Source organism: Mauremys mutica, chromosome 12 (genome assembly GCF_020497125.1).
Source record: "Mauremys mutica isolate MM-2020 ecotype Southern chromosome 12, ASM2049712v1, whole genome shotgun sequence".
NCBI classification, from domain to species: Eukaryota; Metazoa; Chordata; order Testudines; family Geoemydidae; genus Mauremys; species Mauremys mutica.
The window spans coordinates 74,876,810-74,892,989 of record NC_059083.1 but is presented as its reverse complement, the minus strand read 5'-3'; the positions used below and the strand labels follow the sequence as shown (position 1 = coordinate 74,892,989).

At 42.7% G+C, this 16,180-nt stretch overlaps 1 protein-coding gene across 5 annotated transcripts in view; it reads left to right on the top strand.

Moving 5' to 3' along the window:
• The window catches only part of PECAM1 (platelet and endothelial cell adhesion molecule 1), a 50,968-nt gene extending 35,062 nt beyond the window's left edge, over nt 1-15,906 (top strand). For 3 of the 5 annotated variants that reach the window (XM_044982702.1, XM_044982700.1, XM_044982704.1), the window contains 2 exons: nt 8,545-8,567; nt 14,475-15,906. In XM_044982702.1, the coding sequence (XP_044838637.1) occupies nt 8,545-8,567; nt 14,475-14,504 (53 nt within the window). In that variant the 3' untranslated portion in view covers nt 14,505-15,906. Of the gene's footprint in view, nt 1-8,544; nt 8,568-9,209; nt 10,537-14,474 lie in introns of those variants that run through there. The other 2 variants (XM_044982703.1, XM_044982701.1) reach the window with 1 other exon arrangement.
• The last annotated feature ends 274 nt before the right edge of the window (nt 15,907-16,180 follow it).

Below are 16,180 nucleotides of genomic sequence, written 5' to 3'. Positions count from 1 at the left end.
GTCAGGCTGTAGTCTAGCCAGTTTCTCTTTTTTTCTCGCCATGTGGCTTTTGTGGTGCATGCCATGTTTGTTTTTCTAATTTTCAGTTTTCATCTGGGATTGTCCATCCCACATACACAGTTTGCACTTCTATAGCACCTCCCCTGTGAGAATTTCAAAGTACTTCACAAATCTTACTTAATTCTATCATGTGACGCACAGTAGGTCAGTTTTATCTCCATTTTTCAGCTGAGTAAACAGAGAGATTGAGTAATTTGTTTAAGGCCACAAAGATGGACAATGGCAAAGCTGGGAATAGAGCCTTGGAGTTCTGATTCCCAGTTCATTGCTATATCCACTCCCTCTTTGCAGTCTTTTCTTTCACCAAAAAGCAAAATAGCCTTTACTCTAAAGAAGAGGTCCGTTATTTGGCAGAGAGCAGCCCTTGTGGCTTTGTAAGACGGCGGGTTTCAGGAGTGTGACCCAAAGCTCACTAAAGTCAGTGAAAAGATTCCCACTGAAGCATAGGCTTTGGATGAGGCTTTTAATGGAATGCAGAAACAGATTGTGTACTTCTTTCTTTGTGCCAGGGTGGTGAATCCAGAAGTATTATGCCTTTCATGATACCATTCCTTTTTCCCAGAGTGGAGAGAGCTGTATGTACTGTACGGCAGAGACCTTTTGCAAGACCTAATTCGTCAGATCAAGTGTGTTCGAGAGGATTATTATTTAAGGCACTTACAACAAATACAGTTTTATAAGGCAGGAAGTCTAGCAAAATGAGATTCGATTGAAAGTCTGGGCTGAACTGGACAGATGATATGCAAGCACCCCCTTAATCTTACAATCCACCTGCTCTCTTATATATAACATTCTACAGTTTCAGTTATTTTTGGAAACTTAGTAACAGCGTATTGTTCTAATCCCATTTGTTTTTCCCGACTGACACACAGGAAAAGTGTTTCAAATAGATAAGCAGGACATCACACAGGCGTGCAGTAGTTTTGGATGGCTACATTACATATTTAAACATAATATTTACTTTGTTTATGGTTAGGCTGCATGATAGCACTGTAGCAAAGCGTACACACAGATGTGGCAGGGTTCAGAGTCCCTGTATAGCAGGGGCATCTTCATCCATTCAAACTGATTAATGTTTTAGAGCCCGATCATGCAAGATGCTGGGTGCTCCCTATGATGTGCTGGGGACCCCCAACCTCCATTGACATCAATCCGTTTGATGCCACTGGGGGCTGGGTCTTCAGTCTAATACCTTACAGGAGCTGACCAGCACTCTGCAGGATCAGACTCTTGACTGGCAAGAACAGATGAGCTCAGGGAAGCTGCTTTTAGAGGATGAGCCAGTGATGTCTGGTATGTGGGTGAACCAGCTGTGGTGTCCAGAATCAAATAGGCTGACCCGTCCTCTCTGACCCCGTAAAACAGAATTAGGGTGAAAAGAACCCAGAAACTGAATTAGACTCAGAACCTTGGTGCCTCAAATTCACTGTCAAGTTCTCCAAATAAATTACCCTTATTCCCCTACTTCCACCTCCAACTAAAATCCTCTACTTAAAAAAAAGGAGCGGGAGGGAGGCAGCTGGAATGTTTCCAATGAGAGTTTATATTGGGTCCTCTTCTGCAGGAATCAGTGTTGTCTTGGGGTTAGAGTGAGGGACTAGGAGTCAGAATATCGGCGTTATATTCCTGTTCCTCCCATTGACCCATGTGTGACCTTGGGCTAGTCACTTGACCTGTCTGCTATTTCCCTGCATTACAGATTGTTGGGAGGATACATTCATTGATACGGGCTATGAGAATTCTTGGCTTAATTGGTATTCTCTGCATTTTACAGAGGATGTTGGGTAGATGAGCTCCACCGCTACAGCACTGTAGTGTAGACACTTCCTACGTCGACACCCGTTGATGGGGTTTTTTGGTTAATGTAGTTAATCCATCTCTCAGAGAAGCAGTAGCTAGGTGGTCAGAAGAATTCCTCCATCGACCTAGCTGTGTCTACACAGAGGGTTAAGTCAACCTAACTACAGTGGTCACGGTGTGACACAGCTAGGTTGATCTAATTTTTAAGTGTAGACCAGGCCCAACTGTGGATCTTGTGGCTGTTGGACTCTTTCCTCATTCATAACACTCGCCTGCCTAATTGCTTTGGGGCATCGTGTGGATTAATGAGCTGATATTGGTCACATTGCTTTGAAGATGTTAAGTGTTATATGTAGGGCCCTACCAAATTCACAGTCCATTTTGCTCTATTTCTTGGTCATAGGGTTTTTAAAATTGTCAATTGTATGATTTCAGATATTTAAATCTGAAATGTCAGTGTTGTAATTGTAGGGGTCCTGGCCCAAAATGGAGCTGTGGGGGGATTGCAAGGTTATTGTAGCAGGGTTGCAGTACTGCTACCCTTAACTTCTGCGCTGTTGCCGGGAGCCCAGCAGTATGTAGAAGTAAGGGTGGCATGGTATGGTATTGCCACCCTTACTTCTGTGCTGCTGCTGGCGGGCACCGCCTTCAGTGCTAGGTGCCTGGCCAACAGCTGCTGTTCTCTGGACACCCAGCTCTGAAGGCAGCAGCGCACAAGTAAGGGTGGCAATACCACATACCCCCTACAATAACCTTGCGACCCCCCAATAGCCCCCTTTTGGGTCAGGACCCCCAGTTAAGAAACGCTGGTCTCTGTAGGGTGAAAGCACACAAAAGATCAGATTTCAGGGGGGAGACCAGATTTCACGGTCTGTGTTACATTTTTCATGGCCACGAGCTTGGTAGAGCCCGAGTGATATGGGTGCTAAATATTATATTATTACGCAATTCAAGGCCACTTCAGTTTTTTTAATCAGAGACAGTGCCCGTTACAGGGCTTCATGTATAATTTTGCCTTTCCAGGGAATTTATTATGGCCAATGAGAATTTTGTAGTGTGAATCCCCTGTGGAGGAAGAAGTTGCATAGGATGTCAGAGGTCACTAACTGTTGCTTTGTTGATACCATTTGATGTGACAACTGAGCCAGAGTCTGTTTTGGCTTTCACTTCTGACTGTGCTGGCACTACTGTGAGCTGCAAGGCCCTCTCAGCGACTAGCACATCTTCACCTTCCAGCTCAGTGAACATAGGGAACCAGAGATCCTCCTGAGTCATAAAGTGGCTGGGGTTCTGAATAGAGTTGCCAACCCTCCAGGATTGTCTTGGAGTCTCCAGGAATGAAAGGTCATCATGTGATGAATACATCCAACCAAAATTGGCAACCCTACTTCTGAACTTCACTGCCTCTTTTTCTCATTGCCAGTCAGTCCTCTGAGTATCTGAGCCTCCTCCTTTCCTCCATGGTTGTCAGGGTTCTAGTCTTGTATTGCCTGCTCTTACCCCATTCCCATTCCCTCTTGTAAACACCATTATGAGCCCCTGACTTCATCTCCTCCAGTTTCTGTGCCCCAGCCTTGTTACTGTGCATTGACCAATATGCAATGTCAATGGCTACCTAGAGGGTTGGGTGTAGAGATGGGCCTGCGATGTACAAAGTCAGTTCTGCATTTCAAACCCCCAAATGTTTTTTCTGGTTCACATCTGGGGTTTTGTAGAGGAAAGAGGCAGAGTGTGAAATTCAAATCTGTTCAGGCCTATCTTGGTTTAAAATCAAATAGCAGGAGACCTCAGTCTACTCAGCTGCACTCTGGATACAATCACCTGTATGGTACGGGAGCAATTTCAGTACACGGATTTCTTTACTGAGGATTCTGCATTATCACATCGATGTCAAGCCCTGAAGCAATGAATGGAAGCTGCTCTGCTCAGCAAAAGGTCCATCTGATTCCAAGCCACATGCCTGTAAAGATATGGCAAGATGGCATCAGAGCTTAGTTTAAAACTTTTATTTTTTTTAATGCATCACATTTTTTTTCTCAAGCACATAGGTGTCTACTTTAAGGCTTTATGGAAAACATGGAAGCTTTACGTCTCAAACAACCGAACCCTAAATCAATTGTTTTTCTGAGAATGACCTCTCAGAATGCCACCCGTATTAGTGATGCTGATACTGCAACTTCACTCTGACAAGGAGCCCGTCAGGACAGCTCTTGATGAAGGTCATCAAAATATTCCTTGCTCCAAATGCACTTTGGAAAGGGATGGTGGGTTTTTTTTGGGGGGTGGGGGGTGGGGAGGTTGTATCCATCTCAGTCCCACAGCAACCACTCCATGTTCAGAGACCTTCCTAAGCTTTTAAGGACACACTATTTCCCACAAAGTGTATCAGTGAATTCCTGCTTGTTCAGTGTATTTGCTCTAAGGGTTTGGTCCAACATCCATTTATGTCTATGGGAAGGTTTTCAATGACTTTGAGTGGGCATTGGATGGACCCACCCATCCATCCATCCTCTGTGGCATCACAGAGCTGATTGTGATTCATTACCATGGGGTTCCTGGACTGCTCTCTATTTTTAATCCCTCTTTGGGAAAAGGGAAATCTAGCAAACAAAATACATAGCTAAACCCAGGTCTGCTTATACTGGAAAAACGAATCAGTAACTGAGAGGCAGTTGCAGTGGCGAGACAGGAAGTTTTTAAGAATCCTATTGCAACCAACAATACACTGTGGAAAAACAAATATTCCCTAGCAGAAAGAGGCATGAGAAATCCCTACTGCATTGAGCGGTTTGAAACAACCTATTAGAATTTGGCCCCAGTAATCAGGAAATCTGCTCTACCATTTTCCTGCTGCCAGGAAATTTCATACCTCTGTATTGAGCTGGGAGAATATTCACTAGAGTGGTGAAAAATCTTCATCAGCAAATCAAGACACCAAAGGAAACTCACCTGGTTTGGGACCTCATTGCAAATTGCAAAGCTTGGCCCCATTGGCCAAATTTTCAGCCAACCTGGAAGAGGTGGAAACCATAAGCCCTGTGGTGACTTTTTTTTTTTTAAACTAAATCTGAGCCCATAACAATATCCCCCAGAGCCAACAGCTTTTACCTACTCTGGGTTATTCAAGATCCAGCTTTGGGTCAAAATCTTCTGTCTAGCCTCTCTTCTCCAGTAATGTGGAAATGGAAACCTGGATCTGAACAGTTTTCAATTGTGGGGCATGCAAAGTTATACGCTGGACCCAAATTTTGTAGTGTGGGCATGCGTCTAGTTTTCAGCCAAAAACCAGGCAAAGTGTAGTGGTTTCAGCCCCATCTGCGTATGCATGGAGTTTCTGGGTTCAGCTGAACCCCAACTTTAAGGCAAAATATGTGTGTACCCGAGTGTAATGGCATCCTTGGGGCTATGCAGTCTGTGCTATGGAGCTACTGCAGGCTTCTCTTGCTTTAGCTGAGATCACTCTTTAGCCCCCCTCTTCTCTATACGCTCAATCAATCCACCACGGACACACGACTGAGTCTAAACAGAGCCTCTGACTGGTTGGTATATACTTATCAGACTTGCAAATCTCTCTCTACACGTGAATGGGCCTCTATGCTCCCAAATACCCAGCAGCTATATTGGAAATATATGGCAAAGCCTAATGGGGCTGGCATTCATGTTATGTGGCAAGTCCAGTATTTGTTTCCATCATGCAAATGTATTATCTGAGCCTAATACACCACTGAGAAAAAAACAAGAACTTTGAGTCCCTCAGTAACTCATACATGTATGCTACCTCTTAAAATATCTCAGCAGTCACAGGAATTGTAACTTCAGGTCACTTATTCCCTGGTGCCCATAACAGACCCCATTGCCGCTGCTCTGGAAGAAAACTGGCAACTCTACCCATACGTGGTCAGAACCCAGAATGTCTCTGCACCTTTTCCTGCCTCCTTTAATAGGAGTAAGCTCTGTTTCCTTCGAAAACACCAGTATTTCCCAATGTAACAATAAAATCCAGTTTGGTTTAAATAAAAAAAATCACGGTAAATGTATTTAAAGGTTACAATAAGGAAAAAAAGGTTTGGAAAATATTAATGACCTGATGGCTTCTGCAAAAAGCACCACCTAGGCAGCCCTATACTTTAAGTACAGAATATTTGTGTTTACCTGGTTCACAACTTTGCAGAAATCACTTGAACCTCTAACAGCTAAAGTGGTGTCCCTCAGACCACAAACGCAGCGTGTGACATTCCCCTGGCAGGAGCAATGGTGTTTACCTAGAAACCCAATTAGTTATTGGCCACATGCCTTTTGATCTTGGGTGACAGTTACAAGGTGGTGGGTGATCTGTTGTTGTCACATAGGACAAAGTAGCTTTGGATTAGCAAACATCCGTCCATTTGAAGTTTGGGAAATATGTAAAATTTATAATTTCCTCCTTTGTGATGGCACAATACTCAGTGACTGAGGCTTTGCATGCATTCTCCTTAATAAGCTGTTTCATAAATAATATAGTTCGTTTTTGTCCACTTCAAGTTCAACTTTGATCTAGCAGTCGGTAAATGGCATTATTGTTTTGAGCTGTATCTACTTCCAGGAATCAAAAAGCTTTTGCATATTTTCCAAAAATCGTTTCTTTTGCTCCTCTCAGACAGGATAAGACTATTAGGTCCAATTTTATATTGAAGTCAATGGAGTTGCACTGGTATAAAAACAATGTGACTAAGTGCAGACTCAGATTCCTGAGCTCCATTGGTAGGATTAAAGACACCAAGCAACACTTTCTTTAGGCAGAACTTCTGGAATGTAAATAAACAGTTTAATAAGACAGTCATCATTCTAATGTAATAAAAATGCTGATAATAGAAATCTGATGTACCTCTACTTAGCTAAAAAGGGACTTAACTGGTCGTAAAAATGTGACTGGCGTAGCCATGAAGCTGTGAGGGGAATTATTTCTCATGGTACAAGAACATACATGGTACAAGAACTTTGAGTAACAGGATGAACTGAACAAAGGTGAATTTATATTGGATGTCAAAGAAAACATCTTCAGAGTGAGATCTGCTAAACTGTTCACTAGTCATAGCCACCATCTTTTTGTATTTGCATAGCGTCTTTCACTCAAGGATCTCCATGGGCTTTTTGAACTTGAACTAATTAAGCATCACACCCTGTGGAGTAGGTTAAGATTATTATATGCAATTTTAAAAATGGGTAAACTGAGCTAAAGGGAGGTTGCGTGGCTTGTCCAAATTCACACAGCAAATTTGTGCCAGAGACAGGATTAATGTGAAGTCCTGACCCCAATCCCTTGCTCTATGTACTAGTCCACTTTGCTTGCCATGGTCATTCCTCATTGAACCTCACTGGCCCAAAAAGCATTCACTGGAATTGAACACTAGTGTGTATCTCCTGTGCAAAAGGATCAGAAGATGACACAAACATAGTACTTTAACCAAGTCTGATAACCCCGTCTAAAAGAAAGACCAGAGTCACTCTCCTAACCTCGCTACATACCCACTTTTTAGAACATTTCCTTACCAACACAAAAGTGTTGTGTGGTTTTTTTTCAGATGGCAATTATTAAATCCACACTAAACATAAACACAACGTCCATTGCCTTCGGGGGGCTTTGGACCAGGCTAAATAATCTTTTTATTAATTAAATCTTTGGGGGATCTCCTTTTTCTTTGGCATTTGTACCCTTCTCAGGATTCTCTGACTGCTTCCCTCCTTGGCACTAGGGTCACTGCATCTTGAATGGTCCTTTGAAATATGTCTCAACTACTTATGCTAAACAATCTGTTTCATCGTGTATTTAGCTGTGACACTCTGAGTAAGTTTCCCAAGTCTGAAGAAGAGCTCTGTGTAAACTCAAAAGCTTCTCTCTCTCTCACCAACAGAAGTTGGTCCCATAAGAGATATTACCTCACCCAGCCTGTATCAGAAAAACCACCTAGGAGTGGGAAGTAGAGCATATCACCCATGATAACTTGCCTCTAAAAGGAAGTTTCTGTCATGTGCAACAGCTGCTTGTATTCTCAGGAGGCAATGTTTTGTCACTCAGACAGACTTCTGCCTTTTTGAGTCCCCACATGGAGCAGGTGTGGGGGAGTAACTTCCCCCAAACCAGTCACAACTTGCTGCTCAGCCAAGCAGTTCAGCAGGAGCTACAGGTCTATTGAAGTCAATCTTTGAAATCATTGAGACTTCTCTTGTACTTAAATTAAACACATACTTAAGTGCTTTGCTGGCAGGGGTGGCTCTAGGCAATTTGCCGCCCCAAGCACAGCAGGCAGGCTGCCTTTGGCGGCTTGCCTGCGGAGGGTCCGCTAGTCCCGCGGCTTCGGTGGACGCCTGCGGGAGGTCCGCCAAAGCCATGGGACCAGCGGACCCTCCACAGGCAAGCCGCTGAAGGCAGCCTGCCTGCCGCCCTCGTGGCGACAGGCACAGCACCCCCGTGGCTTGCCGCCCCAGGCACACGCTTGGCGTGCTGATGCCTGGAGCCGCCCCTGTTTGCTGGACTGGGGATCTGAAACTTCACTTTCTAACTTCCCAGCTAGTTGGTTTATGTCACTGCAAAATTACCAAGTGCAGTGCAAGAACATTTAACCCTGAATTCTCATTTATTTGTATGTAAAGCTGATCCCTTTGAAATGTGCCATTCAATTTCTAAACTATATTTTTATTTTGCAGATTCTGGGGAAAACAGACACTCTGTAAGTATACATTTTATTTGAGGAATAAGAGACTGGGAAATTAGATTAGGATAACTGTTAGATCAGTGAAATAATATTGAAGGGTATTATATTTTTGTATTGTTCACAATACATTGGAAATGTACTGCTTGGCACTTTCATTTATATCCTTATTGGCCAGGTTTTCTCTGATATATTTATATAGCAGTGAGCACTAAAAGTCATATGAAATAACTGGTATTTGAGAAAGCCACTATAAAGCACAGTTGGTCCATGATGACTCTTCGAAAGGGGAGTTTACACATTAAAAAATACAACTGTGCAGATTTGGCTTGATTGCAGGGGTGTGTGCTCTGACATAGCAGAGCCAAGCTTGGGAATGTCCTCAGACTTCCACTGGGCTGATATATTCAAGAGCATGTTGGGTGCTGAACCCCTTGAGGATGGATATGAGGGCTTGCTGGGCTGGCCAGTCTATGGAGTAATAGCGTCAGTGTCAAGTGGGAAAAGAGGCTAATGAAGAAAGGGTGTTTAGAACCTTAGCTGGAAAAACTACAGTGGGGCTAACACCAACCAAGTCTCCTTCCCAAGGAGTGTGCAAGCACATGCACACACATACACTGGGAGATTTTTACCATTTGCAGATGTGATTTCCTCCTTAAGGTGTAGAGCAAGGTGATTTCCTGACTGTGACTATTGGCTTGAGCAGAAGCTTGCATTCAACTCTGTCTGTGCTCCTGACCTGTGCTATGTAGCACCTTCAACCAGGATATTAGAAGACGGGCCGAGTGGCAGGATTGTTGGTGGAGACTGAGACATTCTAAACAAATATTAATGGAAAGCAAATGCTGACGTTATTACCATCATCCAATCAGGGAACCGGAGCAACGCCATGTGATGTAAGAGCCCAGCCAAACTAACCATCACAGCTCAAATTCCATGGACAATCTACCAGTCAAGAAATGATACGGTGAATAGCTTTGAACACCAAACTAATCAGAGGAAAAGCCAATTTGTGGAGAGAACGAGTGGCTAAATGCCTCAAATGAACGATCACTTGGTTCTGCTGAAATGCCAAAGACAAAGAACAAGCACTCCAGAAATAACTACATTAATGTTATTTATCAAATACTTTCTGACTATGCCCCCGGAGAGCCGTTCAGTAATATCATGGTTATTAATTATTATTATTAGTGCTGTTGTGTTAGCACTCAAAATGGGCCGGGCACTGGGTAAACACACAGGAAGAGACGGTCCCTGCCCTGATACATTTATAATCTTATTTTTAAAAAATAATTGAGAAGCACACAATGGAAACCATACCATGATAAAACCTGCCCTCATAAGACTATACAGAGTAAAAGAAAGAGAGGAGGATCCTATCCAGAGGCTAAACTCTGAGGTCTTTTGCTCAGTCCTTACGCCGGCAAAAATCCCATTTTAATCCTCTAGGATTTGAGTTTTCAAAGGTAACTCTTGAAAAAGAAAAGGAGGGAGGAAGTGCCACATGTTGAGGGAGACTGCAGAGGCCCAGCTGCCTCCTGATCTTAGACAAGATGGTTGGATCTCTAAAAGACAGCTAGTAAAGCACAGATACCTGTTGTATGGAGGCGGTCTCAGTGGTAGGCAGGGCCTGCCCCAGGCTCAGAGTTCCTTGGTTCCCTGAGCAGAAGCCTGGAGAAGAGGAATGTGCATGTATGTATAAAATCCCTCTCACAAACCAGGGTGGGACGCAGGAGTGTATTTTTCCTGCCACTTATTTTATATGACTCTGGAGCATTTGCTTAAAAAAAATAACTGTAGCAAATAAGAGACTTGTAAATAACAATCACAGCAGCACTCTCTAGGACAGCTAACAATACACATTCAGGCCTGGTCTACACTACAAAGTTAGGTTGATGTAAGGCAGCTTATGACGACCTAACTCTGTAAGCGTCTACACTAAAATGTAGCTCCCACTGATGTAACTCACCCGCTACACCAACTTAATAACTCCACCTCCGGGAGAGGCATAGCTCTTAAGTCGATGTAGTTAGGTTGATGCAGTATTAGTGTAGACACTGCATTGCTTACATTGACTGTTTGTTGCCTTTCAGAAGCTGTCCCACCATGCCCCACCCTGACAGTTAACTCTGTGCAAGTGCTCCTGGTGAGGACATGCACTGCCGACATAAGGAGTGTAGGCCAGACATGGAAAAGCGATTTAATTACTGCAGTGGCTGTATGTCACTATAACTTAAGTTGACTTAATTTTGTAGTATAGACTTGCTCTCGGGCTCTGAAAGGCATGGCCCTCCACCCTCCATCAGCATTCAAGTCCACATGGGCTACAAAAGAAAACTTCTGTATTGTTTACAGTCCATTGGCAGAGCATTGAAGGTCATGGAGTGTGTTGCAATAAACAGGCGGATTTTAATAGGCAAATGGGGTTTATTTTTCATTGTCATTTAAAGGTTTGGGGTTTTACTTTGCTCTCTATCTTCTAAAAATAAATCAAGCCTAGTTCTCCTCCCAGTTGCAAAGATGCAACCTCATGGCATCACAGAGGAGATTTTTTTTATTTTTTTTAAATCTGTGCCTGGGATAAGGGCTTAGTATACACAGGAGAAGGTGGAGAGAAGTGACTGCAGCAAACAGCTGGTGTGAACCTGAATGGGAGGCATTGTCCTTTCTCAGTGCTCTGGATTGCCCATTGGAGCCAAGCCTACATATCTTCTGCACCCGTTGACTTCAATGAGAGGTTCTGGGCATGCAAGCATTGGGGCCTTGGTTTGCACCCTTATCCATAACTGCTACATAAAGCAGAGTTCCACATCCACTCTAGCTGCTAACGTGAACTGAGCCCTTGCTGTATAGAACTTACACAGGTATTTCCCAATGCTTGTAAGGTATAGAGTAAGTGTGAGCCAGGGGACAGTCAGTCCTCCTGGGTTCTGTGGCCAGCTCTGTCATTGACTTGTCTGGCCTTAACCCAATCATTCATCACTATTTGACAGTTGGGCAAAAGGAATTTAGTATCTTCCTCACGAGAGTGCTGAGTGGCTTCAATAATTCATGTTTGCAAAGCACTCTAAGATCTTGGATGAAAGGTGCTATTGATGTGCCATCAATTATGATAATTGATCATTTTGATAATTTGTCTATTACCAAAATTGAGTCTAGAAGCCATTACCTGGAGCCATATTGAGGCTGCTTGGTTCTTGAATGGGATGCAGTGAAAACACCTCAGCACGCTATGTAAATAATTTTGGCTTTATTAATTGGGCCCTGACATTTTACCATCTCCTGGCAAGCTGTAGGAGAGGAGTTGGATTTAGGGCTGCATTTTCCTTGCTTGCACAAATTCCTGTTCGCAGCTGGAAAGGAGTAATAAGATTCCCTGTAAAATTCAACAGACTGTCACAAACATTTTTAGTTTCTCATCAATATACAAAAGAAAAACCTGCTTTGGAACAAGCTGTGCATGTTACCTGAGTTTCCCCCAGCAATATGCCCTCGGGCTTCACGTTGACAGCACACAGATGTGTAGGATCAGGATGTGCATGTGCCACTAAACTTAACCCCGGAGGGTGAGCACGATACTTCCCAGGAAATGGCACTTGCATAATACACAGGCATCCCCTAGAAACTCTGACATAATGTTATCAGACAGAAAACACCCCATTAGGCATCCCTATTGCAGTTAAATACTGTAACTTCTCCTGATTAAATAGCTATTTGAATCACCAGGGCTTGTGCCGACAAGGCCCAGTTCTGCTTGCAGGGCCATCTCTGGATAAAAAGCAGCATCAGGCCTTGGTTCTTTTGCCTGCTGAGCAGGAGCAATCCAAAGTGTTTCTTTCTCTTCTCCACATAAATGAGCCACAGTGGGAATCAGAAAGTGAATTTCCTCGTGGGTTTTTTTTTCCTTCTTCTTCTCAACATTGCTCAGGCAACATAAAAGTGCAGAGAGAAAAGAGACAGAGAGACTCTGGCCGTGCCTTCTCTCCTCATTTTATTGAAGTACTTTACTTCTGTAGCTTATTTTCCTGCAGCACTATGCTCTGCAATGCCTCACAAGTAAAGTCCGACCGAGGGGAGTTGCTGACGCTGCCTATCAAAGCGAAGAGAGTCCTAATAACCTGATCAAGTGGCTTAACCTTCCTCTACAGGCAGTTTTCTACTTTAGAGGTCTGGAGAAGAGCTTGGGGGAGGTGGAAGACCTCTCTGCAGGGGAGACTGGCCCTGCTGCTGCTCTTGCTGCCCCTGATCTGCGGGTAGAGGCCTTTGGTCTCCAGGCCTGATACTGTGGCATCCTAATCAAAGGGAACATGTTCAGGAAAGAACGTAATGCCCAGGTAGCAGGTTTCCTGGCTATCGCTACATGTCAGAGTGTAGGTCTTGAAGACTCATGATTTGACATTTTCATGGAGATAACATGACACAGTGGGGATTTTTGTGGCAATACACCATACAAATGTATTGGGGGTGGGGGACAGAAGGGAGTAAGGACTGTGGGACTGAACCCTTATTTGGAGTCTGGGTTTCAGAGGTGGGAGCATATGCCTTCCTTTTGACTTCAGCGACAGTTGTGGGTGCTTGAAATCTGATCCTTAGTGTCTGCTTCTTACTTCAAATTCAAGTAACGCTGTCCCACTCACTTCTAATAAATCTATTAAATGATGATGTTCTGCGTTAATGGTGAGGAAGTCCTAAGGCAAAGCCAAGAATTGCTGCGTTGAAGAAAACAATGAAGAAAACAGCTTTATAATGAGCTCTCCCGCCTCCATTACTCCAACCCCAGCCCATAAGAAGCTGTGTCACTGTCAGAATAAGTGTAATCCAGCATGAAAACAATGAAGAACTTTGCTCCCTCCATGCCGAGTGAGGCCATGATAAAAGTAAGCCCAGTGCCTTAATAAATGCCACACATTGACAACAAAGAGTTACATTACACAGATTCACAGTAAGGGTTTGATCCCATTTAAGTCAATGTGGGTGATATGTTAGACAAATCCAGTCAAAGCCTGAATTATGTAAATGGGTTAAAATCAAATTGCAGTCCAAGTTTTGATTAGAGAGGGGCACAGACCAAAGTAACCTGGGCCTGAACACGTTGGACTTGAAGGATATTCAGAACTAGATCCAAACTTTGGGCTTGTGGCCTCTTCTCTTTTTCTTGTCTGCTACAGGATTCTAGATCTTAAGTTCCATCCATAGGAAGTGTTTGCAAAAGAAACGGGTGTCTTTGAATTATTTTTTACCTAACATCAGCTTGGAAGTGTCTGGAGTAAATTAATTGAATTACTCAGAGAGGAACTGGGAGGAGGTTTCCTTCCTGGAATCAGAGCTGGCAATCTTTCTAAGTTATTTAATGGTCTTAGTTTCTGAAAACATATTGAAGGAAATATCTTAACAATGAGATAGCCACTTCGCCAAATACTAATTTGGTATTGTGTTGGATTTGCTGCAGCCATACATTCTGACTTCATATTCTCCCCTGTCATTTTCACTTGTTTGTTTGTTTTATTTTGTCCTGAACGTGGACAGATTAGCGTCACTTAGGACACGTTGTACTTTCAGGTGTACATTTGTACTAATACAAAATGTACCATCCTGGAGACAAAAGTCTCCAATTCTCCACCCACTTGCAGAACTGAAAATCTAGCCGCTTATTCATTAGTCAGTGCCCAAATATAGATTTAGGTGTTTAACCATAGGCAAGCAGTTTGAAAATGTTAGCCTAAATATCACTGTGTCTTAGTTTCCAGTCCGTACCATGGAGATGTTGAATGACTTTAGAGAGGAGACGTGATGATTGTTTAGCTGATTGTGCAGCTCTTGGAAGAGTTGTTGTTATATTTCATCTCTTTATGCAATTTCATTGATCCAAGAGGTTTTTTTTAAATTTATGCTTATTAGCTTTTTTCCCCTCCTCATTGCCAATAGAGAATAGAAGGTTCTCCTGATGCCACTTAAAAGATTCATCGGAAACATCAACTGCTGGGAGACAAAAACAAGATTCGAGATGATGTGCCTGTTTCAAAAGCTCTATGGCGCTTATTTATGAACCTGACAGCCTCCTCTCTTCAATGTTCATTTCCTCAGGGTGAGCAACAGGGACATTCCTAAAGCATGTCATTTAAAAAAATTACGAATAAAGTTTTGAATGGGAAAGTGCCTGTGGAACCCAATGACATGTCCCCCCCAAGGTTCATTTCTCTCACTAAAAGAGTTTTGTTTCTCTATCCTCCATTTCATCCTGCTCTGGGGAGGTGGGAGTATAGAGTAAGAGTACATTCTGGGCTTTTTAAAAACTTAATAACTGTACAGCGATTCAGAACTTTACCATATTAAATAATGCCTACATTATTAGAGACACAAATATTCCTTGTTCTTTGTTAAATCACTTCTTGTATCTAAAGATTTCATTGCTCATTGAGCTGGTTGGCATATTGGTTCTCTCTCGAAAGAATGACTGCACATCACAGTCCAGATTAGACAAAATATAGGTCACAGATGTTGGGTCCCATGTCATCAGATTTGGACCTGCTAAACTCTTATCCAAATCCCATCCCCAAATTTTAATGAAGTTCAGAAGCTTATCTGAGTCCAGATTATAACCTCATACCTGTCCCTACTTTATATGCCAAGCCAACACCTTGATTCCATGCTTTTGAAGATTGGCACCACATCCCCAGATCCCACCGAGGTGGCTGTTCCCTGTTTCAATAATGGGCTCAAACAAAGCTCTGGATCTAAATACTCCATAACTTTGGAGAGGTTTGGATCCAGATCAGAACTTTGCAGTTCATGCTAATCTCAGGTTTATTGATGCAAAGAAAATACAAACAAACAAAAACCCCAAACAGAGATTTTCTTTTTCAGATTTTTCTTTTCCAATCCTGCAATCTGTTCCCATGTATCACTGCAGATTCAATTGCAGGATCAGGGACATAGATAAGAAGGCTCTTGTATTAAATGACAAATAGCATTTAAAATAATTAAATCAACAAGGATCTAAGTCATTCTTACAGAGAGATGACATATGGATTCATATATATATATATATATTTACTGCTTTAAACTCTTTATCAAAGGCTCTGGAACAGAAAAGATCTATATCTCATTTGAAAGCAAAAGATTTCTCTCCCCCCCAGCTTAAACTGTTCCATTTCTTACTAATATCTTTTTAATTTATTTTTCCCTAGAAAAAGGTTGCTTGTATCATAAAACATTTAAACCTTTCACAAACAACAACGGGCTTTGTAGCACATCTCTGTTGGCAAATATACATTCAAGCATCCCACAAACCCTCCCACCCCCCAAAAAACTCCTCAAATGTTATTACAGTGAATTTGGAAAAGATATTTTAATAAAGAAATCTTTGAACTTAACTTTGCGTCCTTGGATGTTTTTCTTATCAGCAAATCACAAGTGGCTGTGTGGACGGGTTATTATTAATGGTAAACTGTGGGGATATCAATGAACAGAGCATGTCACAGAACGTGGGGGAAAGCATGGACTCTGCCCAAACTCTGTCAACTTGAAATAGCTGAACCTGTTGTAATGAACCAGATTAATCTCAAATGAGTGTGTCCACACCAGCCATGCTGAATCACTTTAAGAACCATTGCAGGCTTGCCCCACATTCA